We start from the raw sequence: 21,033 nt of genomic DNA on the forward strand, positions 1-21,033 counted from the left end.
GGAAAAGAAGCTTCAGTTGACATAATAAAAAGTGTCCCTTAAGGATTCTTCTCATGGTCTATACTTCTGTCCTTACATCCCAAGAGCAGATTAGAAGTTAAAGTTATTTCTTGTCTCACTTTGCAGGCCATGCAAAGCTTGGCAAGGCTGAAGATGACTACAGAGCAAGATGAACAGGCAAAATCAAAGTGTTTCCAGGGGTTTCATGTCCTTATTAATCTCTTACTAAATTTTCCTACATGCTCATTGGGGTGAGGCAAGAATGACTTCTAGAGTGTATAGATATTATGAGAATTTTCCTCCATATATGGCCTTTAAAATCTGTGTTCAATGTCTAGACTTCAATTTATTCACTTAGCTTTACTGTTCTCAGAATACTCTAGACCTAATTTTTCAGTTCTTTAACACTTCCCTTCTAGACTTCACACTGAATTTTCATACATTGATTCTATCTTCTTTTAAATACAGGATATTCAGCCAAATCCAACCTTCATAATTTCAAGTGGACGTTATCATCATCATCAATCAACATCATTATCATCATCATCATTATCATTTATTTTGGTCTTTTACTCTGTATAGCTTGGAAGAAGGATAGTTACTTTATACAAAACTTATCTCCCCATGGTTCCTTTCTTAACTATGGGTGTTCATCACCCATATGGGTGAGATGTTTAGGTTTTGAGGGTTCTAATCCAGCCAATAAGGTCATAAAATCAACCACTGTGTCAATGTTGTGTTTCTGGGTGGTTGTGTCCTTCAACACACATAAGACATTCAGCCAGCTAAAAGAGATGAGCTCAGAGATGTTAGCTCGGAGGAAAAGAAGGATCACATTGAGATCATTGATGGGGCATCCCAGCATCTTTCTACTGAGGAGATCGAAAGCTGGGAGCATCTCATAGATGGAGAGGAGTCGTTTGTCCCACCGACATAGCCGTGTAAGGTTGTATATTATCACTGGAACCAGTATGGTGTATATTATTGCACTGGAGAGACTAACAATCTGGAAAACAGTCAGGGAGGTCAGCCTGCAGGTGATCAGATCTGGCACATGGGTCTCAGCATGTAGCAGCCCTGCCTTGATGGAGCAGCTGAATTCTTCTTGGAAGAAGACATCTAAATGGAAGTGGCCAAGGTATAGATAAGTGGCTGAGGTGAAGAGGAGTAGGAGGGAGTTCCTCAGGAGGTAGGTGGCCACTAGTGAATGGGAGCGCTGCTTGCATGCCAGGTACCGCTCTAGCAAGGGGAATTCAAAGTACCGCTCTTTCCGGGCCCTGGGCAGGGGAAGAAAAAAGGCACTGTTAGAAAGCATCATTTAGAGCCACACCACAAAAGTCATGTGGGAGACCAGCAGGTCTGTGTATCTAACACATTAATTTCTTTAACCTTTATTTTTATGTTGCACACATGGTTGGTTAGCCTGCACATCTGTTCTTGTATTATATGCATACATTGCCTGCAGAAGTCGGAATAGGAGCATTGGAGCCCCTGTGACTGGAATTACAGATGTTGTGAGGAGCCATGTGAGTGCTAAGATTCAAACTCCAGTCTTCTCCAAGAGAAGCCAGTGCTTTTAACTTCTGATCCATTTCTCCAGCCCCAATACGTGACATTTTTTATTGTCCATGAAAATCTGTACTCCCTCCTTAATTATAACCACAATTCTTCCCACATGCATTAAACACAGTGTCTTAAATCCAGGGACCATCAATACACTATGAATGGGCACAGTCCAAGTGAGTTCCTTCCCAACAAGGTTAACTGAAGCTCAAAGCTGAAGTAGCATCTACAGAGCAATGAGCTTATTATTGGGAATGTAAATAATGGAATTCCATGTTCTGAGTATGACTTTGAGGCCAGTTCATTCATTTTGTACAAATTAATGTGTTAACAACTCATTGTTGAGAGCTGTGCTGGTGAGGTACAGGTAAGCCTGGCTCTGCTTTGAGTAAGCTTTAGTGTCTGCCTTGAGGGAAGGGCAGATAAGATGTGCCATCTGCAAGTAAAATTTATACTTGTGGCCAAATGCACGTAAGTCATAGTAGTTGTGAAGATTGGAGGATGGAGTAACAATGTAAGTTAGAGTGTTCAGAAACCATGAGAGAGAATATTGGTTTAATATGGGTTCCAAAATGGTAGAGGCGAAGTTTTTTTTTGAGAGGACATAGCATGCACATGAACATGAGACAGAATATACAATCACAAATCTTAGCTAAACTCCCCTTTTACTGGTGCCCACTGGCTGTCCAGATCCATTTAAAAACTGCACCATTCTTTTTGGTTGTTTGTTTGTTTTTGACCCAGGGTTTTTCTGTATTGTTTTGGAGCCTGTCCTGGAACTCCCTTTGTAGACCAGGCTGGCTTCAAACTCACAGAGATCCACTTGTCTCTGCCTCTTGAATGCTGGGATTAAAGGCGGTGCCACCACCACCCAGCTCCCTTGGTTCTTATATCTTAGCTTTCCAGCTCCCTTCCCCTCTGTTACATTTTCTTCCTTCATACTGTTTGTCATCTACTAACGTGCATTTTATGTGTGTATTTTGGTTATTTGCTGTCTGCTTTCCTTCAATAGAATCTAGCCCACATTGGTAAGTATATCTTTGCTTCTTTTGTTTCCTCTCTGGAACACTTGCACTTGCATGTGCACACACACACATACAGACAGACACACTGTCTAAACCTGGTACTTAGATAGATGAATGACCAATTCCATCAATAATTTGCTCAATGATCAGAGGGGAACTACTTAGGAAAAATAGAAGATTTCTGTTTTCTAGATCTTTGGGGTCTGGGAGTGTTTCAGATTTTGGTGGGTTTCATATCTTTATTTTGGAATACTTGAAAAACTTTACTAATGATGTTTTTTTTAAAAAAAATTGATTTTGGAGTATTGTTCAATTTGGAGATTAGGAATACTCAATTTGTAAGTAGAAGTTTGAAAAGTAGTTGACATGCTTGAGGCTTTGGAGAGATATTTGAGATTAACACTTTTGCTAAGCATGGGGGAGTTAACTGAGGTTTCTGAGCAAAGGAATAGATTACAAAATAATATTTTAGAGCTATTCATCCCTGAGGCTCAGTATGTTCATCAGTAAACTGGAGGCAAAGTCCTCTTCTCTCAACTGACATGAGAAAGGTCACCCCTCCAGGAATAAAGGATGAACTGAGTGCTTTTCTGTCTGTCTGTCTCTGCACAGAGAAAATATAAGGATTATTATGCATGGGTATCAATTTAATACTCCACAGAGTTCTTTAGAAAAACTTAGAACAGACAACTCACTTCTCCAGCTCGTCCCAGAAGACGTGGGGGTCGGAGCTCTTCTGCCGGATCTTCAGCATATGTTGTACTAGGCGAATGGAGCGGTTGTAGGACTTGTCCAGTTCACTGATGATGAACAGCAGGTCAGAGCTGAGGGCTGGCACAGCTGCATATTGCCACAGCAGCACTGGCAGATACATGGCAACAGCCAGGGCCAGTAGAGAGTAGGGGAGGGCCTGCAAGGAACAGAAGGCTGAGGAGGAAGTTCAGGGTGCTAGGCCTTGAATGACAGCTAAGTGGGGACCTCATTGCTCTCCTGTTCCAACTTTAGAATGCAAGAGAGTGTATATAGTTGACTACCCAAGGCTCTCTGCCTATGTGGAATAATACAGTGAGGCTGGTAGAGAAGGGACATCATAGCTCCATGTTTCACAGATCCATGGTCTATGGGTTTTCTGAGCTATGGTCTGTCGGGGGCTCCAAGGAGAAGAGAAAGAACGGAAGCAGAAGAGGAATGGAGGATAGTGAGTGTGTGCTAGAAAGGTTCTGCCTCCTCTGCTGCAACAGTGCAGACTGAGAATCTAGCCTGAGATTATGGCCAGCAGTGGCCCTCAAATCCCAGGGGAGAGAAAACATAGTTTCTTCTATGTATCCTGTCCTATGCTGCTCTTTTCTCAGCAATGTTGAATGACACCACCAGATACTCTTGGAATTCTTTGGGGGGACATTTCAGGTGTGTAGATAATGGAACGGATCTTTAGGAATGTGTAGATCATATTTTCTTAGCTACACTGGTGTTTGTAAAGACTCTCCACTCTCTCATATGAAGATAGGCACACATTCATGGGAAATACCCAGGTGATGTGTCTATCTATGAGCCAAACAGAAGAGATAGATCTATCTCTTGCAGTTCTCAGAGGAGCCCACTTGCTGAGACCTTACATTTCTGTTGTTCAGGCTGCCCTTTGTTATGGTGGCCCTGGCAGAGTGGACAGGGCCTTACCTTGAGTTTTCTTATAATAGTTATGCATCGAACAGAGGCAGACCTGTCTCTTTATTCATAGCACACTCTCTCCTTGTAAAGGGCTTGCGAATCTACATTTGTTGCTAGGCATGTAAGATGCATTATTTCACTTGGTTTTCACAAGTTTGCTATTGGTGGGGTGCTGTTTCTATGTCTATTTTACCATGGGCTATTTTACCATGGGGGAAGCAGCATCATGGTCAAGTCAAGCATTCTCACAGTACCACACACTCAGCGGGTGAAAGAGTGAAGATCTGGAGCAGGGACGGGAGGCTTAGGAGTTTATTCTCCTGATGATGCTTGACCTGAAGCTTCTGAATCAATTTGTCTTTGTAGTGCCAAGTTTAGAGGGAAAGATAGAGGGTACATCTGGTGTGTGTGTGTGTGTTTTCTGAACTACAAAAAAAAAAAAAAAAAAAAAAAGAGAGAGAGAGAGAGAGAGAGAGAGAGAGAGAGAGAGAGAGAGAGAGAGAGACTAGAATGGGTAAACTGGGGCCTCAAGTGAAATTATAACCACTTTACTCCTATTTGAGAAATAACATCACCTGAAATAAGGCCTTCTACAGAGTGTGTCACTAAGGATGGGGTGAGGCCAGCGAATCTGGGTTTTGAGAGCTTCCTGGTGACACTAATGGCCAGGCACTTTGACCTTTCCTAACACGAAAATCCTCACCAGTCTGTGGACTTGTCACAAGCCTGCTGACCTACCAGTGACAGAGGTGTCCTGGACTTTCTCCACTAAACATCTTGTTTTGCCTTCTAGGATGACAAGAAAGAACAAAGGCAAAATGTAAGGACAAAGTGAATGGGAGACAAGGAGGCAAGTGCAGCAAAATTTTGAAAACTGGGGGTCAGGTTCCTGACACAGGACATGGCATGGGGAAAGGCAGGGAGTCCAGGCAAGAACAAATTATCTGCAACTCAGAACCAGAATGATTCAGGAATTAGGGACACAGGTGAAACCAAAAAACAAACAAAGAAACAAAACAAAACAAAACAAAAAAACAACAGAATAAGTTGGTTTAAACAGGACACTGAAAAGTTGATGTGAAACCCTGACCTGAGGGGGGCTGGAGGGATGGCTCAGAGGTTAAGAGCACTGGCTGTTCTTCCTGGGGACACAGGTTCAATTCCCAGCACCCACATGGCAGCTCACAACTGTTTGTAATTCTGGTTTCAGGGGATCTGACACCTTCATACCAATGCAAATAAAATAAGTATTAAAAAACCTGAGGGTTTTTCTGCAATGTACAACATTGAAGCAACCACCCTTTCCCTATTCCCGAAGGAAGACTTGAAGTTGTGTCTCTGGAGAGACTAAACCACTCAATGTGTGAGTCCACTGTATGCAGTTCTCCTGCCTTGAGGGGCGCAAGGAATGGAGTAGTAAATGGTGGGACCTAGGGCTGAATGAGTACCAGATGGCAGGAGCCATGGCAGAGTTTCCAGAGGGCTAGCAGTCAGGTTTGATGGCAACTGTCTTCTAGCCCTCTCCTCAAATTAAGACCTGAATAGCTCTTCTCAGAGATAACAGACAATCTTGGGATGGGACTAGATGCTGATACTTGTGTTTCTTTCCAATGAAGTATACCAGAGGGATCCCCTTCATCTGAAACTGCCTGTCAACAAGCCTCACCCACAGGCACAAAACTTCCTTGTGGTGAAAGTTGGCAACCTGAGATCAGTGGGCATTTGAAGAATCCACCGACTGTGAAAGCCAGTCACCAAAATGAATGGGCAAGGCAGAGTGAGATGGGCGGGGGTATGGTGGTTCAATCTACCCCTGACTCCTAAGCCAGGAAGCCATCCCGATAAGGCCTTTGTCTGTTTTACCTTGTGAGGCCAGAGAGACTTCACCTTGTACTGGCCAGCCTCGTCCAGCTTGTGGTGAGTCAGGGAGTCCCAGCAGCAGCTATCCACATAGGAAGCCTGCCTGACACTGAAGTTGCTGGGAGAGAAACAGCTGATTGGAGACCCTGAAAAAGAAGCATAGCTTTGAGGCAGCCTTGGATGCAGCAGAGGGAAAGAAATCATTCAGGAGTTTTCCTGGTGAGGGGACATTCTTATGACTTGGTAACTTTCTGTGGCTGGCAGGCCTTACCTTCTTCCTGAGTCTCAGCTTTTCGGGCCCTGTACTGCGGTGTCATAGGAGGACAGGTCATGGTGGAAGAGCACACACAGTTTGACCTATGCTATCAATGGGCTGACTTGGTGTTTTAGGTCTGATGGGTCTTTTCTTTCAAGTTCCCCCAGGCTTCCACACAGGAAGCCACCAGGGACTCCTTGAACTTGGCAGTTTGCCACCAGAAGGCTTGATGTTTGATGGTGACATTTCCATTCAAGAGAGATGACATCCTCTAAGAATATTTTTGAAATTATTACACGTGTTTATCATGTGTGTGCATGGGCTGTGGCATACTTGTGGAGGCCCACAGATGGCTTGTAGAAATTGCTGCTGTTCTTCAACCAGAGTTCCGCCATGTGTGTCCTGGGGCTGAATGTCAGGCCTGGCAGCAAGTGCCTTTACCTGCCGAGCCATCTTGTCAGCCTTGTTTTATTTTGAGACAGTCTCACTATGTGACTCAGGCTGACTTCAAACTTGTCATCCTCCTGCCTCAGGCCCCAGAATGCTGGGACTACAGATGTGTGCACCATACCCAGATTAAATGGCGACTCTTTTGGCTTGTAAAAGGCAACTGACTAAGGACTGTATTGCTACATGGGAAGGAAATGGGCTTGGACCAGAGGATCTAGCTTTCTTGTCCCTGTTCTTGCAGGTGAAGAAGCAGGAGGAGGAACGCCCCAGAAAATGCAGCAAGCTAGTGAGCACAGACGGAAAAGAAAAGGGGGTGCAGCTGACTGCAGTAGAGAGCAGCAGGCTTTCTGAGTGAACCCAGTGCTCTTACAACATTGCAAACGCGCGCACACGTGTGTGTGTGTGTGTGTGTGTGTGTGTGCTTATGTCTGGGGTCATGGAGAAGACACTGGGGTTTAACTCTGCATTTGCAGGGTGGGAAGAGGGCTCAGGGGAAAACGTTTGTTTACAGTGGGCTAAGAGGAAGCGATTTCAAATTCTGAAAAGATTACTGAGTCTCAACCTCTCCTCTCCATAGAATCCAAAATGACAGTTTTAACATCGATTTGACATAAAATGTATGACTTAAAGTGACAACTAATTGTTACTTCAAACTTATTTTATTTTTTAGTTTCAGGTATATGTAGTATGTTGAGCATATTCTCCTTCATGCTCTCCACCCTCCCCTTGCTCCGTACATGCTCCCTGCATTGGGTCCACTGCAATTCATTGTTTTTTACTGTAAGATTTTCAGGTTGGCTCTTGTAACTTTTTAATCCTTCTGTTATGCCAGTGCCCCAGACTTACTCATGACCTGCCTCGTGGGAATCCAGTCCAGCCCAAAGCCATGATACCTACCTAAGACAGGAGCTGGCTTTCACTTTTTACCTGGTGTGGGGTGGAATGAAGTCAGGTCTCTTACCTGATGAGAACTCCTGGGCAAAAGCCAGAGACATCAGCAGCAAGGGGAAGCCCACAGTAACGAACTTGATCATCTTGTCCAGGGGCAGCTCCAGCCGCAGTCCTTTGAGGCGAGAGCCCCGGCGGTCAGGCAGCAGGGCATCGGAGAGCATATACTCTGCAGCGGTGTGTGCGAGTGACATGATGTTGCCGAGCTCTGGGGTGCAGAGAACGCTGCTACTGTTAGCAATCTGGGGAAAATGGGGTGAAGTGGTGACAGCTTCACACAGCTAGTTTGTAGCCGGCAGTGCCGCAGCCACAGTCTCATACATCTGTGCTAGGACCAGGCAGTGGTTCTCTGCAAAACTGTCCCGGCTCTGAGCCTGACACTCTGGCAACTAGAGGGAGGCGTAGCCTCGGTGGGTCCTCACTGGAGGAGGGTCAGGCTTCACGTGTGGTTGGTGCCAGGCTGCTTGCCTGGGCTGTCTCTCAGCAGACGAAGCCCTGTGGCTTTATTCTGCCCTCTGATTAATATAGTATTTTCAGCCGAGTGGTCGAGAGGAGGAGGGGCCGTGGGCTCAGTCCCCCCATGTAATTGGTGTGGAATTTGGGTGGAGATTGCTTAAATGTGTTGAAGGTTCTCATTTTGTGGTTTGGGGTGGGAACAGAGCCCCCAGGATTCAGTGAGGATAGTTACCCCTATAGAGCAGGCTTTGTCCCAGTGATGAGTTCTGCTTAAGGTCCAGACTTCTTCCCAGAAACTGCACTGTATTTGATGTTAACTTTCCTTCCTCCACTCTGGTCTTCTTTCAACAGTGTATTTACAATTTTTAGTTCCCTTGAGCTTGCCATTTCTCTAGGAAGCTGGGGAAGGCCTGACAGTGTGGAGTAGCAAGTAGAAAGAGCATGACCATTGAACTTGGGAAGGAAAAGTTGTCCCAGGAGATCCAACAGTGTTTATCTTTCAACTGCATTATTTCAGGCAAGTTTTCTCTTCTTTCAAGGTTCGGCCTGTTAGAAAACATGGGGGCTTGGACGTGTATATGAGAACATGCTAACTAAACTGTAAAAAGCACAGGGTATGTCCCACATTTTGCTAATTGTTTCTTCACAGGCTTGGCTGCCAGCCTGTGACACTCTGGGATAGAGGTGGATCAATTCAGAGGACACTGGGCATGTCTTTGATGGGGGATATTGCAACCTTCTGTCCCTTTGTCTTGTACCTGTATCCTGGCCACCATGAAACAAAAGCTTTTTTTCCCTGTGTACTTCTGCCATGAATCATTGTACCACCACAGGCCTAATGCTACAGAGCCAAGTGACAACTGATTCTGGTACCATAAATTAAGTAAACATACCCTGCCTTTGTGTTTTCCCTTTTGTAATGAGGAGGCCTCAGGTGTGATGATCTCTACCCATATCTCAACCTTTCTTCCCTTTAAGCTGATTATATGTGGTATTTTGTCATACTAATAGTAAGTGGACTAGTACAACAGGTATCAGTCAAGTTGAGATCATGTGGTTGGGTTGGAGAACAAGACAGTCTTGTCTATAGTCCTGCTCTTAACTGTTCTTAAACTTGGAAATGAAGGCCCTTAACTAGCCTCCTTTTGGCCTTCCTTGGCTGTGTTATTCCTGGGGGCAAGAAGTATGTAGGCTGATGGGATGCACCTGTTCTGTGCTATGCAGAACTACTTTAAAGCACCCTTTGCCTCTGCAACTCCTTACCCGAAGGCCTTGGCTTGCTTCCAGGGCCTGTGTGGGCTCTTTCCTCAGGCTCAGGCACACCTTCTGAAGAGATGACTGTGAGGGTATACACTCAAGGTCTAAGGAGCAGCTATTTAGTATGGTTGGATTTGAAAGTTCTGACATGTCCAAGTGTGCAATTGTGAGCACCCCATCCCTGCCCCTTTAGTGTGGAACTTAGCTGTACTGGAATAGAGACCTGGGATAATACAATGATTCTAAATTGAACCTAACACTGCTGATCCTTATGAAGTGTGTGTGTGTGTGTGTGTGTGTGTGTGTGTGTGTGTGTGTGTATAGCTAGGCAGGTAGAACATATATAACAATCTGTTAGCTTGGTTGATAGTTTTTCATTTTTTTTAGATATATGTAGTAGTAAGTAGGAAGAGCATGACCTTTGACTTTTGGAAGGAAAAGTTGTCCCAGGAGAGTCAACAGTGCTTATAAATACTTTTATCCTGTGGCCACAGATGCTTAGACAGGGCCAGCCTTTCCCTCATGTCATTGGCTAGAGGTTCATCCTAATTTAGAGTTGCCCCATGAATGCTAATGATTTAGGTATCTAGATCATGAAAGAAATGCTTTTATTCTGTCTTTCATTACCCTTTCTGGATTCTCATTTATGTATCTTTTAATTACATGCATTTTTTGTCAATGTTTATGGTAGGTTGTTATACATGTACAGTCTTTATTTGTGTTTTTGAAGTATACTATATATACATAGTATACTATACATACATAGTATAACATGCCTACATGTGTAATTTTGTAATGTGTAATCAGAATTTCTATTCCACCTGGTCCCATATAGGCTTTGCCCCAAATAAATACACAGAGACTTATTTATAAACTGTTTGACCAATGGCTTAGGCTTCTTACTGGCTAACTCTCTCTTAATTATTAACCCATAACTACTAATCTATGTTTTTCTACAGGGCCTTATCTTACTGGAGAAGGCTCCAGTATGCTACTCCTTCAGCAGCTGCATAGCGTCTCCCTCAAGACCCCTCTCTGCAACCTCTCCCCAGAATTCTCCTTGTCTCATAGCCCTGCCTATACTTCCTGCCTGGCTACTGGCCAATAAGAGTTTTATACATCAGCCAATAAGAGAAACATGCATAGAAGGACATCCCCCATCTGAACAAGAAGCAGAACGTTTGACTCCTCAGACACTGAAACATGTTCCTTCTAAAAGTTCTCACTTCCCCAAAGGTAGTTGCCAGCCTAACTTCTAGTAGCACAGATTAGTTTTACAGTTTAAACACCTTAAAGATGGAGGGCCAGGGATATAGCTCAGTGGTGAAACAGTTGCCTAGCTTTTGTGAGGCCCTGGGTTCAACCACTCTTTGGACCCTCCATCCCCTTCCCTACCCCCCAAAAAGGAAAGCACAATTCTTACTTTGGGCTGTGGGATGGCTCAGTGGGAAAAGACATTTATTTGCTGCCAAACCTGACTCCTGTGTTTATGAATATCACCCAGTTTGTTGCTTGTTTTTGTACTCTACATTCATGAAATTATATTAATTTCTTGGTATTTGGATCCACAGTTCAAAATACCTTTGAGATTCATCCATACTGTTATGTGAATCAGATATCTATCCCATCTTATTGTAGAAATGTATACATATTTATACTTTCACACATTGACAATCATTTGGATTTCTAGATTCTGGTCATTAAAATGATGTTTCTGTGAACCCTGTAATATGCATCTTCTGATGGGCATATGTATTTATGATATGCATGCATGCATGTATGTATGTATATATATGTATATTGTTCCTTAGAAGAGGACTGCTGGTCACAATGCCATGCATGTGCTCACCTTTATATTTTTCCAAGTGGTTGTTCATACTTTCAACCACAGAGTCTGAGAATTCTAAGAGGCACACCTCTTTTCCAGTGTTATATGTTTTTCAATTAAAAGTTTTAAGATGTGTTGGAATGTGTAGAAAAGTAATACATTGTGGTTTTAACTTGATGACTAATTGTCTGTTTTGGTCAATTGTATGCCAGTCTTTTATGAAGTTTATGCTTAAGACTTTTGCTGCTTTTCAGTTGTTTTTTCCCCTACCTTTTAATACTCTGAGACTATTTTAAGAAATACATTTAATTTAATTCCTCTTGCTGTCCATTTGTTGCATTTCCTTTTTTTCATGGTGTTTTCTGATGTCCTGAAATTCTTATTCTACTACAATCAATGGATTTTTGTCTTTATTTCTTTTTTTAAATTACATTTTATTTTTATTTATTCTTCTCTCATACAATATACCCTGATAACAGTTTCCCTCCCTCCGGTCCTCCCAGTGCTCCCACTTCCTTTCTCCCCCAGATCCACTCTTCCTCCCTTCAGGAAAGAACAGGCCTCCCAGGGATATCAGCTGAATACAATAAGACCAGGCACTAACCCTCACCTCAAGGCTGGATGAGGCAGCCCAGTAGGAGGTAAAGGGTCCCAAGAGCAGGCAAAGGAGTCAGAGTCAGCCTCACTCCCGCACTCCCGCTATTAGGAGTCCCACAAGAAGACCAAGCTACATCTTTAAAAAAAAAAAAAAAAAAACAAAAAACAAAAAAACAAAACAAAACAAAACAAAACAAAGCAAAACAGAACATACTTTATGTGTCCTATGCAGGACATCAGTTATTCCAGTATTAAGTAAAAAAAAAAAAAAAAAAAAAAAAAAAAAAATCCGTAAGTGTTATCTAATGTATTTTTGCCTCCTATTTGTCTTTGTACCTGGAGTCCATCTAGAAAATTTTTTCACACATAAGAATGGGATGGAGGTTAATGTATATTGTTTTTCACATGTGTATTTAACTGATACTTCTGTCTTTTATTTACTAGAAGGAGGCCATTGAATCCAGCTTGTAACCAAGAGGAATTAGGCTTCACATTTTGAAGGATTGTCAAAGAATTCATATACCACTTCAAACCATATTGGAGACATGAAAAAACTGAGGAAATTATCTATTTTATCCCAATTTAACATTTATGTTGTACATCTACTTCTTTTGTTTCCTTGATTTTTGTGGTGGATCACATTCTTCACATTAAAAAACTTATTTATTTATTTATTTCTGGTTCATTAAATATATTTATAAAGGAGAGATGTTGGACACATTGAAATATTCATAGGATTTTTCTCTATATTTATTGGTAACATGGGATATATTGGTTGGTTTTTCAATGTTAAATTATTCTTACATTTATGAAATAATTGTTACTTACCTCTAGCATTTCATCAACTTTATTTGTATTAGTTTCAGCTTAATAAACTTTTAAGTTTTTTATATTATGTTTAAGCAATTAGGAGATTGATTTAATTTCACTTTGTAATTTAGTTGGCAGTTTATGCTAACCACACCGAAAGAATTAGCTAGTTTTTTTTTTTAACCTATATATGGTAAGGATAAACAATAGTAGTACCATCTTTTTCAGTTAGTATTTGGAAAAATTTGCATCTGAAAACACAAGTCTCGGATTTTTCTTTGTGCGTAAGTTTTATTTACGAGTATAATTTCTTTAGTGGATTTGTGACTATTCAGAGTGTGCACTTGCACTCACGTGGCTTATATGTCACTAGTTTTCTGAGAAACATACAAGTTTCACAAAGACGTAGGGCTTAAAACATCAACAAAACCCACTTGTCATTATGAAGATTGTGTAGCTGAGAGGTTGGGGAGCACTGTGGCTGGGCTGTTCTGACCTCTGGTTACTTTGCCATCAGTATCAGATGCCCTGGGAGGTTATTCACTGGGGAGTCTAGTTTCCTCTCCTTTGCTGCAGCAGGCCTCCTCATTTCCTCACCATGGGCCTCTACGGGGTAACATGGAGCTGGTCTTTCCGGAGCAGGTGACCCAAGAGAGGAAGCAGACAGAAGTCTGCAGTCTCTTGCAGGAGCAAATCTTTGCAGTTGTCACTAACTGATGCTTCTGTCTGTCTTCTGTTTACTAGAAGGAGGCCAGCTTGTATCCAAGAGGAATTAGGCCTCACATTTTGAAGCATTGTCAAAGAATTCATATACTCTTTTAAACCATATTGGAGAAGTGAAAAATTGAGGAAATTATCCATTTCTTATCTCAAAGCCAACTTTATTAACATACTATTAATAACACCCCCATATCAATATTTTGTTATATAATTTGAAATTTACAGCAAGGCTGAAAGAATTTTATACTAAATATCTGCCATCTTTAATTTTATTATTTACATGTTTTGTTACTCACCTATCATTACTGCACACATTAAGCCATTTTTTGAAATATTTATTTCAAAATAAATTGCAAACATCCTATTTCTCTAAATACTTCAGCATGTATAGCATTAACTTACTTCTGTGTTTATTTACAGTTTATTTCTTTTGAGGTAAAATTTGCATACAATTGGATGTACAAAGTTTAAATGTATACATGGAACTTAATACAGTCACATATTTCTGTAATATACAGTCTATTAAGATTAGAGCCATTTTCATGACCAGAAAAATCCCTTTTGATTCTATTTTAGAGATCATGGTTTCCTAGTGGAACTCTCCATACTTTCTAAAAATTATAATCTTTAATTTTTAAAATTAATTTTACTTATTAATTTTTTCATATTCCAGCTGCAGTTTCCTCTCCCTCTTCTCCTCCCAACACTTACCACCCACCCTCCCTCTGTTCCCATCCCCCAATCCACTCCTCCTCCAATTCTGTTCAGCAAAGGGAGGTCTCCCATAGCTATCAACAAAACACAGCATATCAAGTTGCAGTAAGACTAAGCACCTCCCCATGTATTAAGGTTGGGCAAGGCATCCCAGTATGAGGAATACGATCCCAAAAGCCAGGAAGAGTCAGAGACAGCCCCTGTTCCAGCTGTTAGGAGCCTCACAAGAGGACCAAACTGTACAACTGTAGCATATATGCAGAGGACCTAGGTCAGTCCCATGCAGGCTCCCTGGTTGTCAGTTCAGTCTCTGCGAGGCTCTGTTAGCCCAGGTTATTTGATTCTGTGGGTTTCCTGGTGGTATTCTTGATCCCTCTGGTTCTTATAATTCTTTCTCCCCTCTTCTGCAGAATTCTCTGAGCTCCATCAAATGTTTGGCTGTGGGTCTCTGCATCTGTTTCCAGTTGCTGGATGAAGCCTCTCTGATGACAATTGGGCTAGGCACCAATCTATGAGTATGGCAAAATACCTTTCAGCATTTTTACATTGATATTTTTTTCCCCTCCAGTCATGTTTGGTTCTATCTTAGCTCTCTGGTTCATCTAGCCTATGGGTCCTGGTGCTCCAGGCAGTGTCAGGGGTAGAATTACTCTCCTGGCATGGGTTTTAGGCTAGACCAGTGATTGATTGGCCACTCCCTCAATCTCTAAGTTACCCTTACTCTAGCACACCCCATAGGCAGAATTGATTGTTGGTTGAAGGTTATGTGGCTGGGTTGGGGTCCCAATTCTTTTATTTGAAGTCCTGCCTGATCACAGGAGATGTCTAGTTCAGGCTATGCATCTGCTATTGCTAGGAGTCTTAGCTGGGGCCATCCTTGTAGATTCTTGGGAGATTCCTTTGTGCCAGGTTTCAACCTCACCCTAGAATGACCCCCTCTTCCAGTAGCCCCCTTTTGTACTCTCTCCTTGTGTCTACCCCTAACCTGATAGCTCATGTTCTCATCCTCACCCACCCACAGTCCACTCACCAAATCTCTATTTCCCCTTCCCAAGGAGATCCAAATGCTCCTTTCACCCCAACTCTCCTTGTTACCTAGTTTCTCTGGGTCTGTGGATTGTAGCATAGTTATCCTTTACTTTACAATTAATATTCAGTTATGGAAACTCTCCCCACTTATGTAATTAAAATTTTTTTATTTTAATCACCATATTAATTAGAATTGTTTTATAATCTCTATTAATAACTCAAGAACATAGGCAATCTGTGGATTTGCTTATAATGTCTATTCCTTGTCTTCATTGTTGACTGATGCTGTGGTTTTATCTGGAGTGTCCCACAGGTCCCCTTGATTCTTCATCTTGTATTACTATGGAGGTAGAAACTTCAGAAGTGGGCCTAGTAGGAAGTTTTGTGTTATCAGGTGTCACCCTTAAAGGGGATTGTAGGGTTCTGATCTGTTCCCCTTGGTCTGTTCCCTCAACCCCCCCCCCTATAACCACAAGGCAAACAGTTTTGCTCTACCTCAGGCTCTAGCCATAATGTGTCTTAATGATCAAAAGTAATGGGGTCATTCACTCATAGACTAAATGGTGAGCCAAAGTAACCTTTTTTCTTTATAAGTTGATCATATCTGCTATCTATTACAGAAAGAGAAAGCTGAGCAAGGTTGACATATGACCTCAACTCTTTGCATGTCTGTATTTTAATTTGCAATCTATGTTGAACATTGTGTATGAAAAAACTCACCAAATCACAGATGCTCTAGCTAGTCTGTCACCAGAGGTGGGTCATGTTTCTTCTGTTAGGCACACACCTGGAGACCCTGATCACGTCCTACTCTGGGACAGGCATGGTCAGGCCTGTGTTGAAGAGGCACTAAGACATATTCTGTATTAGTATGCCACACTCTGAGTATGATCTCTTCAGGCTTTTGACTGAAAGGTCTGTGAGTTTTGGAAAACAGAACTTTTTACTCCCTTGAGAGGATTTTCTTTTAGCTTCTTAGCTTCTAATTATAGGCAGTTTCAAAATGTGGCCCTTGTTTGGAAGGGCAGTGAGTTTGTGGGAGTGAGCTTAGGGCTAGCCCTTCCTTCAGGACTGCCTTAAAGGCAGGGTGGAGGAGCTTTCACACAGCACTTTGCACAGGGTTCTCTGCAGTAGTCAGTTCATACATTCCCAGCATCCTGCAAATGTCCCATGAGGAAAACCGACCATGTGTTTGAAGCTCCTCAAGTTTCCATCTGTCATTCCACCCCTGTAACTACAACTTAAGCCTTTGATGGCTCATTTTTTTTTTCTGACAGAGGCCTTCTTGGACCAAACCCAATGGTGAATTGCTGCCTAGAAGCAGAAGCTTCACCCAGAATAAAAATTCCTAGTGATACATACACTTCCCATTATGGTCTTACAGAAGAATTTAGTTAGTATACTAAATTCCTATGTCTTATAAGGTTACTGGCTTAAAGTAATGTTTATTATTTTAATTTGCATTTCTTTGGATAATTAATGCATCTAAGTATCTTTTTATATGTGCATTAATTATTTCAGTGAAATAAATTACTTAAGAGTTTTAAATAGTGACTGCATCATTTCCACTTTGCATAGCTCAAGGATTTGGGAGCAGCTTAGCTAGACTGCTCATAAGGTTACATTCAAGAAATTGGTTTTAGCAACTGATAAAGGCAGATACAGAGACCCACAGCCAAACATGAGGTGGAGTTTGGGAATCCTGTGGAGGAGGAGAGAGGAGTATAGGAGCCAAAGGGGTCAATGACTCCACACAGGATCAACTAACCTAGGATCATAGGGGCTCACAGAGACTGAACCAACAACTAGTGAGCCTGCATGGACTGACCCAGGCTCTCTGCATAAATGTTACAGTTGTGTAGCTTGGTCCTCTTGTGGGACTCCTACAGTGGGAACAGTAGCTGTTTCTGACTCTTTTACTGGCTTTTGGGACCCTAATCCTCCTACTGGGTCACCTTGCCCAGTCTTAACTCATGGGGAGGTACTTAGTCTTACTGCAATTTGCTATACCATGTTTTATTGACACTCATAGGGCACATGCCCTTTCCTGGATGGAGACAGAAGAGAAGGGGTTAAGAGATGGGGGTGATAGGGGAGAGGGGCTGGAAGGGGATATTGGGGGGCTGTGACCAGGATGTAAAAGAAATAAATGAACAAGAAAAAATTAAAATAATTTGTATACCTATCACTAGTTGTAAGTTGTCAAATTCTTTAGCTCTTACCACTACAGTCTTTGGACCTTCCTTTCACTTTTGCTGTAGTCTTCCTATGAGCTCTCGGTTTTGCTTCATGTATTCATTCTACACTGAATTTTCTTAATATGTTAAAGATATGAAATTATCATACTGCCATCAATCTGGAGTCCTACAGACATCACCATCAAGACAATGAATGGTTCTGAGATATAAAAGTGTAAAGTCACAGATAAATGTGGTTAGTTATCAAATGGCTAAATAAAATAAATTCTGCAATGTTGGATTATCAAGCAGGGGGAAGAAAGAAAAAAGATTGGCTTTGTTTACCTGAGGGTTGAACTTGGATTGGAAGAATCATATCCCAGGTAACTCACTCACCTGGTTTTGGCAGAAAGCCTCTATGACTGGAAAAATGCCTCACTTCCTTACACATGGCTATGTGTTCCTGATCTTTTCTGAAGTAAGCAGAAGTGAGGAGAAGCATGGATGTATAAGACACACAGAAAAAGCACAGAGCCGCTGCCAATGACTCTGGATTTGCCCTATGTGAGATGAAGATGCTGGGCAGATAATTAATAAGACATAAGGACTATTGATTTAGTGATTGCTGTATTGAACTAACCCCCAAAGAACATATCAATACCACATAGGCTCATGCATAAGAGAAGGAATCAATCAAGACTAATCCAAAGTAGGATAATTTTAGTATAAGTTTCACTGTCTACTGTTGGTCCAATCATCTCCTTTATAAATAGTATAACTTGGGCTGGAGAAATGGCTCACTGGCTAAGAACACTGGTTAACCTTCCACAGGACCCAAGTTCAATTCCAAGCTCCCACATTAGAGTTCACAACTGCCTGTAACTCCAGTCTCAGGTAATCCAATGTGGTCTTCTAGATTCCAAGGGTACCAGGTATACATGTGGTACACAGACATGCATGCAGGAAAAACAACCATATACATAAAAATAAATAAAAGGAAACCAAATACTACAATTAATTAAAAAGCTGCCCTGGCAATATGTGATGACATTGGTTGTCCTCTTTGGTCCAGCAACTACAGAGAAGAAGTGCAGCATGGCATGACATTCTCAGCAGAAATTGTGTTGTTTTCCAACTCAGAATTTATCAATAATTTAGAAGCTGTATCAGAGAAGACATCCTGAGTGATTAATATATGATGATAATTGGGTTTGATCCCTGGCTTGCTTTGTACGCACACACACACACACGTACACAGTGCATACAGTGTATAGAAATATCGGTGGAACTTGGCTAGTTTAATTTCTGTCACACAGATGTAAGCATGAAAAGGCCATGAAGAAACTGTTGTAGGTGCCTCATCTGGTCACACATCATTGAAGAAGGAAAAGAATAAAGAACAAGGAATTGAACACACCCACAACTCATGTATGTTTTCTCAACTGTGTACTTATGAAAATTGTATTTATATTTGTGGGTACAGATACACTGAAAATGGAAGAAAATATGAAGAGAAGTGAGATTCAGCACTTTGCCTGTGTATGCCAATAGCTGAGTTTTCTTTGCATATGAAATTGAATCCAACAAATTGAGAGTTGGGCTCAAACCCCAGGATTGTTGAAACGCCAGCATCTGAGACTAGGCTGGGCACAGTGTTCTCCTGGAGAAGAACCAGAGATTATCAATCATGTATTTCATGCTTAAAAAATATTGGGCAAATTTCTCTTGGAATGTAGTTTGTCCTCATATGATAAGGATGCTAAGAAGAGAGGATGCAATCAAGAGGGCTCCTTCTATGTTCAGAGGAGCTTAGCAAAGTTCAGACGAGTGCAGCATTAAAATGTGTATCCAGGTACAGCACATAGCATTCTCAGAACTAAAGAAAACCGACTTAACTAGGGAACTGGGCCCCCCCTCTTCTCTCTGTCCTTGGTATTGCGGTCTCAAGAAGTCTGGCTGTCCTTCACTTCCTTGTCATGTCTCCTTTTTCCTTCCTGAAAAATGTCAATCACTCTCACTGCTTTGCCACTATGGTATGTTTAAGGTTTAATTCTCAGAGCGCTGTATTGGTTCATCACTCATTTCAACCCCTCAAGGGTCACTGTTGATGGTAATTATATGCAGACACCAAGAAGACTGTTGAGAAATATTGAGTCATTTAAAACAAAAAGGAAGACTGAGGTTTTATTTTTTAAAAAAAGAAATCATTTTGAAGCTATGAAACTATGAAACTATGATAGCATCAGAAGCTATTTGCCTGACCTTGGATTTGGCAGTGAATTTTTAGATTTGATGCTAAAAATAATAGAACTAAAAATCAACGGGATAGTTCCTGGCAAGTTGAACACAGTGACATCGAATGAAGATGAATACAATACAGTAAGATATTTTTAAAAAAGAATTTCAAAAGATTTTTAAAAAGATTTTTAAGAAAATTTAAAGTAATAAAAGCAATCATCATGCATATAAAATGATAAATATGTGTAAAATACAAGAAATCAAAACTATCACACTCCTATCCAAATGATGAACATTCTTAACTACTTCATGTTACCCTTTCCAGAGATTTCCCTCAGAGTTCATATGCCTTATTTTCCTAGTAAAATTATACACACTATTTATAATTTATATTTTCAGTGTCACATTTTACAACACAGAATTGTGGGCTGGGAGATGGTTCAGCCAGAAAAGTGCTTGCTGTGGAAATATGAGGACCCTAGTGTGGGTCCTTGACAACCATGTAAAAAGTCTGGTATGGGAAATGCACACCTGTAGTCCCAGAATCAGGGTGGTGAAGATAGGAGGGTTCCTGGTACTCATTGGTTGGCTAAGCGGAGAGCTACAGGTTCACATTCACTAAGATACCCTGTCTCAAAATAGAAGATGGAGAGCAATTGAGAAAGACATCAGATGTCAACCGCTGGCCTCAACACATATGAACATGATGAACATGTACACACACACACACACACACACACACACACACACAAATGAACTAGAGGAAATTATTTTGTTAAATTTCATGTATAGCCCTCAGATCTTAGGAAAGACTCTTTAGGCTTCTATTTATGGTGATGGAGATGAGAAGTGCACATTGTGACATGAGTGTCATACTTTAAATTAGGGGGTCAGAAATGGCTTTCTTTATGACCTTTGGGATGTGCCTTATTATCTTCATGTTAGATAAAAGACCACACCCAGAGAAAGGCTACACAGATTCATCACTGCTAGTTGCTTTGGCAGTTGCAGAGTCATGGTGGGGATTGATGTCACTCTCATTCCCAAGGATGGTTCCCATGCACGTTCTGATGTGCTCTGAGGCCATTCCCAGATGATGTCCTAGATGTGCAGAAAGGAGGATCATGTCTGAGTTTTCAGACTTGGGATTTCTGGCAAGCGGTCATCGAATGAACGTAGAAAGCAACTGAACATTGCAGTGTTGTTTTAGATCTTTCTTAGCTTGGCCTGCCTGTAGTTGTAGCACTTGGGAGGCCGAGGCATGAGAATCACCCATCTCTCTAGATCACTGAATTTACAACACTAAGCTGGGACACTCAAGAGGAAAGACATTTCCGATCTTGTCAAGTTCCCACAAGGGCCAGCCCATTTTGTATGCAGCATCCTCAGGTGCCTTGGCATAGCCAGTTCTGTTCCAGGTCTAGCTGAGGTTTCTTT

The 21,033-nt window shown here is 41.6% G+C and overlaps 2 protein-coding genes across 2 annotated transcripts in view; both read right to left on the reverse strand.

Annotated features, from left to right (window-relative positions):
• Positions 1 to 21,033, reverse strand: part of Spa17 (sperm autoantigenic protein 17) — a 380,810-nt gene that overhangs the window by 61,096 nt on the left and 298,681 nt on the right. The window lies entirely within an intron of this gene.
• On the reverse strand, positions 641 to 7,964 carry Panx3 (pannexin 3). The gene is made up of 4 exons (XM_051197109.1): positions 7,784 to 7,964; positions 6,120 to 6,262; positions 3,284 to 3,498; positions 641 to 1,277 (listed from the first exon to the last, which is right to left on the reverse strand). The coding sequence occupies exons 1-4, from the start codon at positions 7,962 to 7,964 to the stop codon at positions 641 to 643; spliced, it is 1,176 nt and encodes a 391-aa protein (XP_051053066.1).

Source organism: Phodopus roborovskii, unplaced genomic scaffold, assembly GCF_943737965.1.
Source record: "Phodopus roborovskii unplaced genomic scaffold, PHOROB, whole genome shotgun sequence".
In the NCBI taxonomy this organism is placed as follows: Eukaryota; Metazoa; Chordata; class Mammalia; order Rodentia; family Cricetidae; genus Phodopus; species Phodopus roborovskii.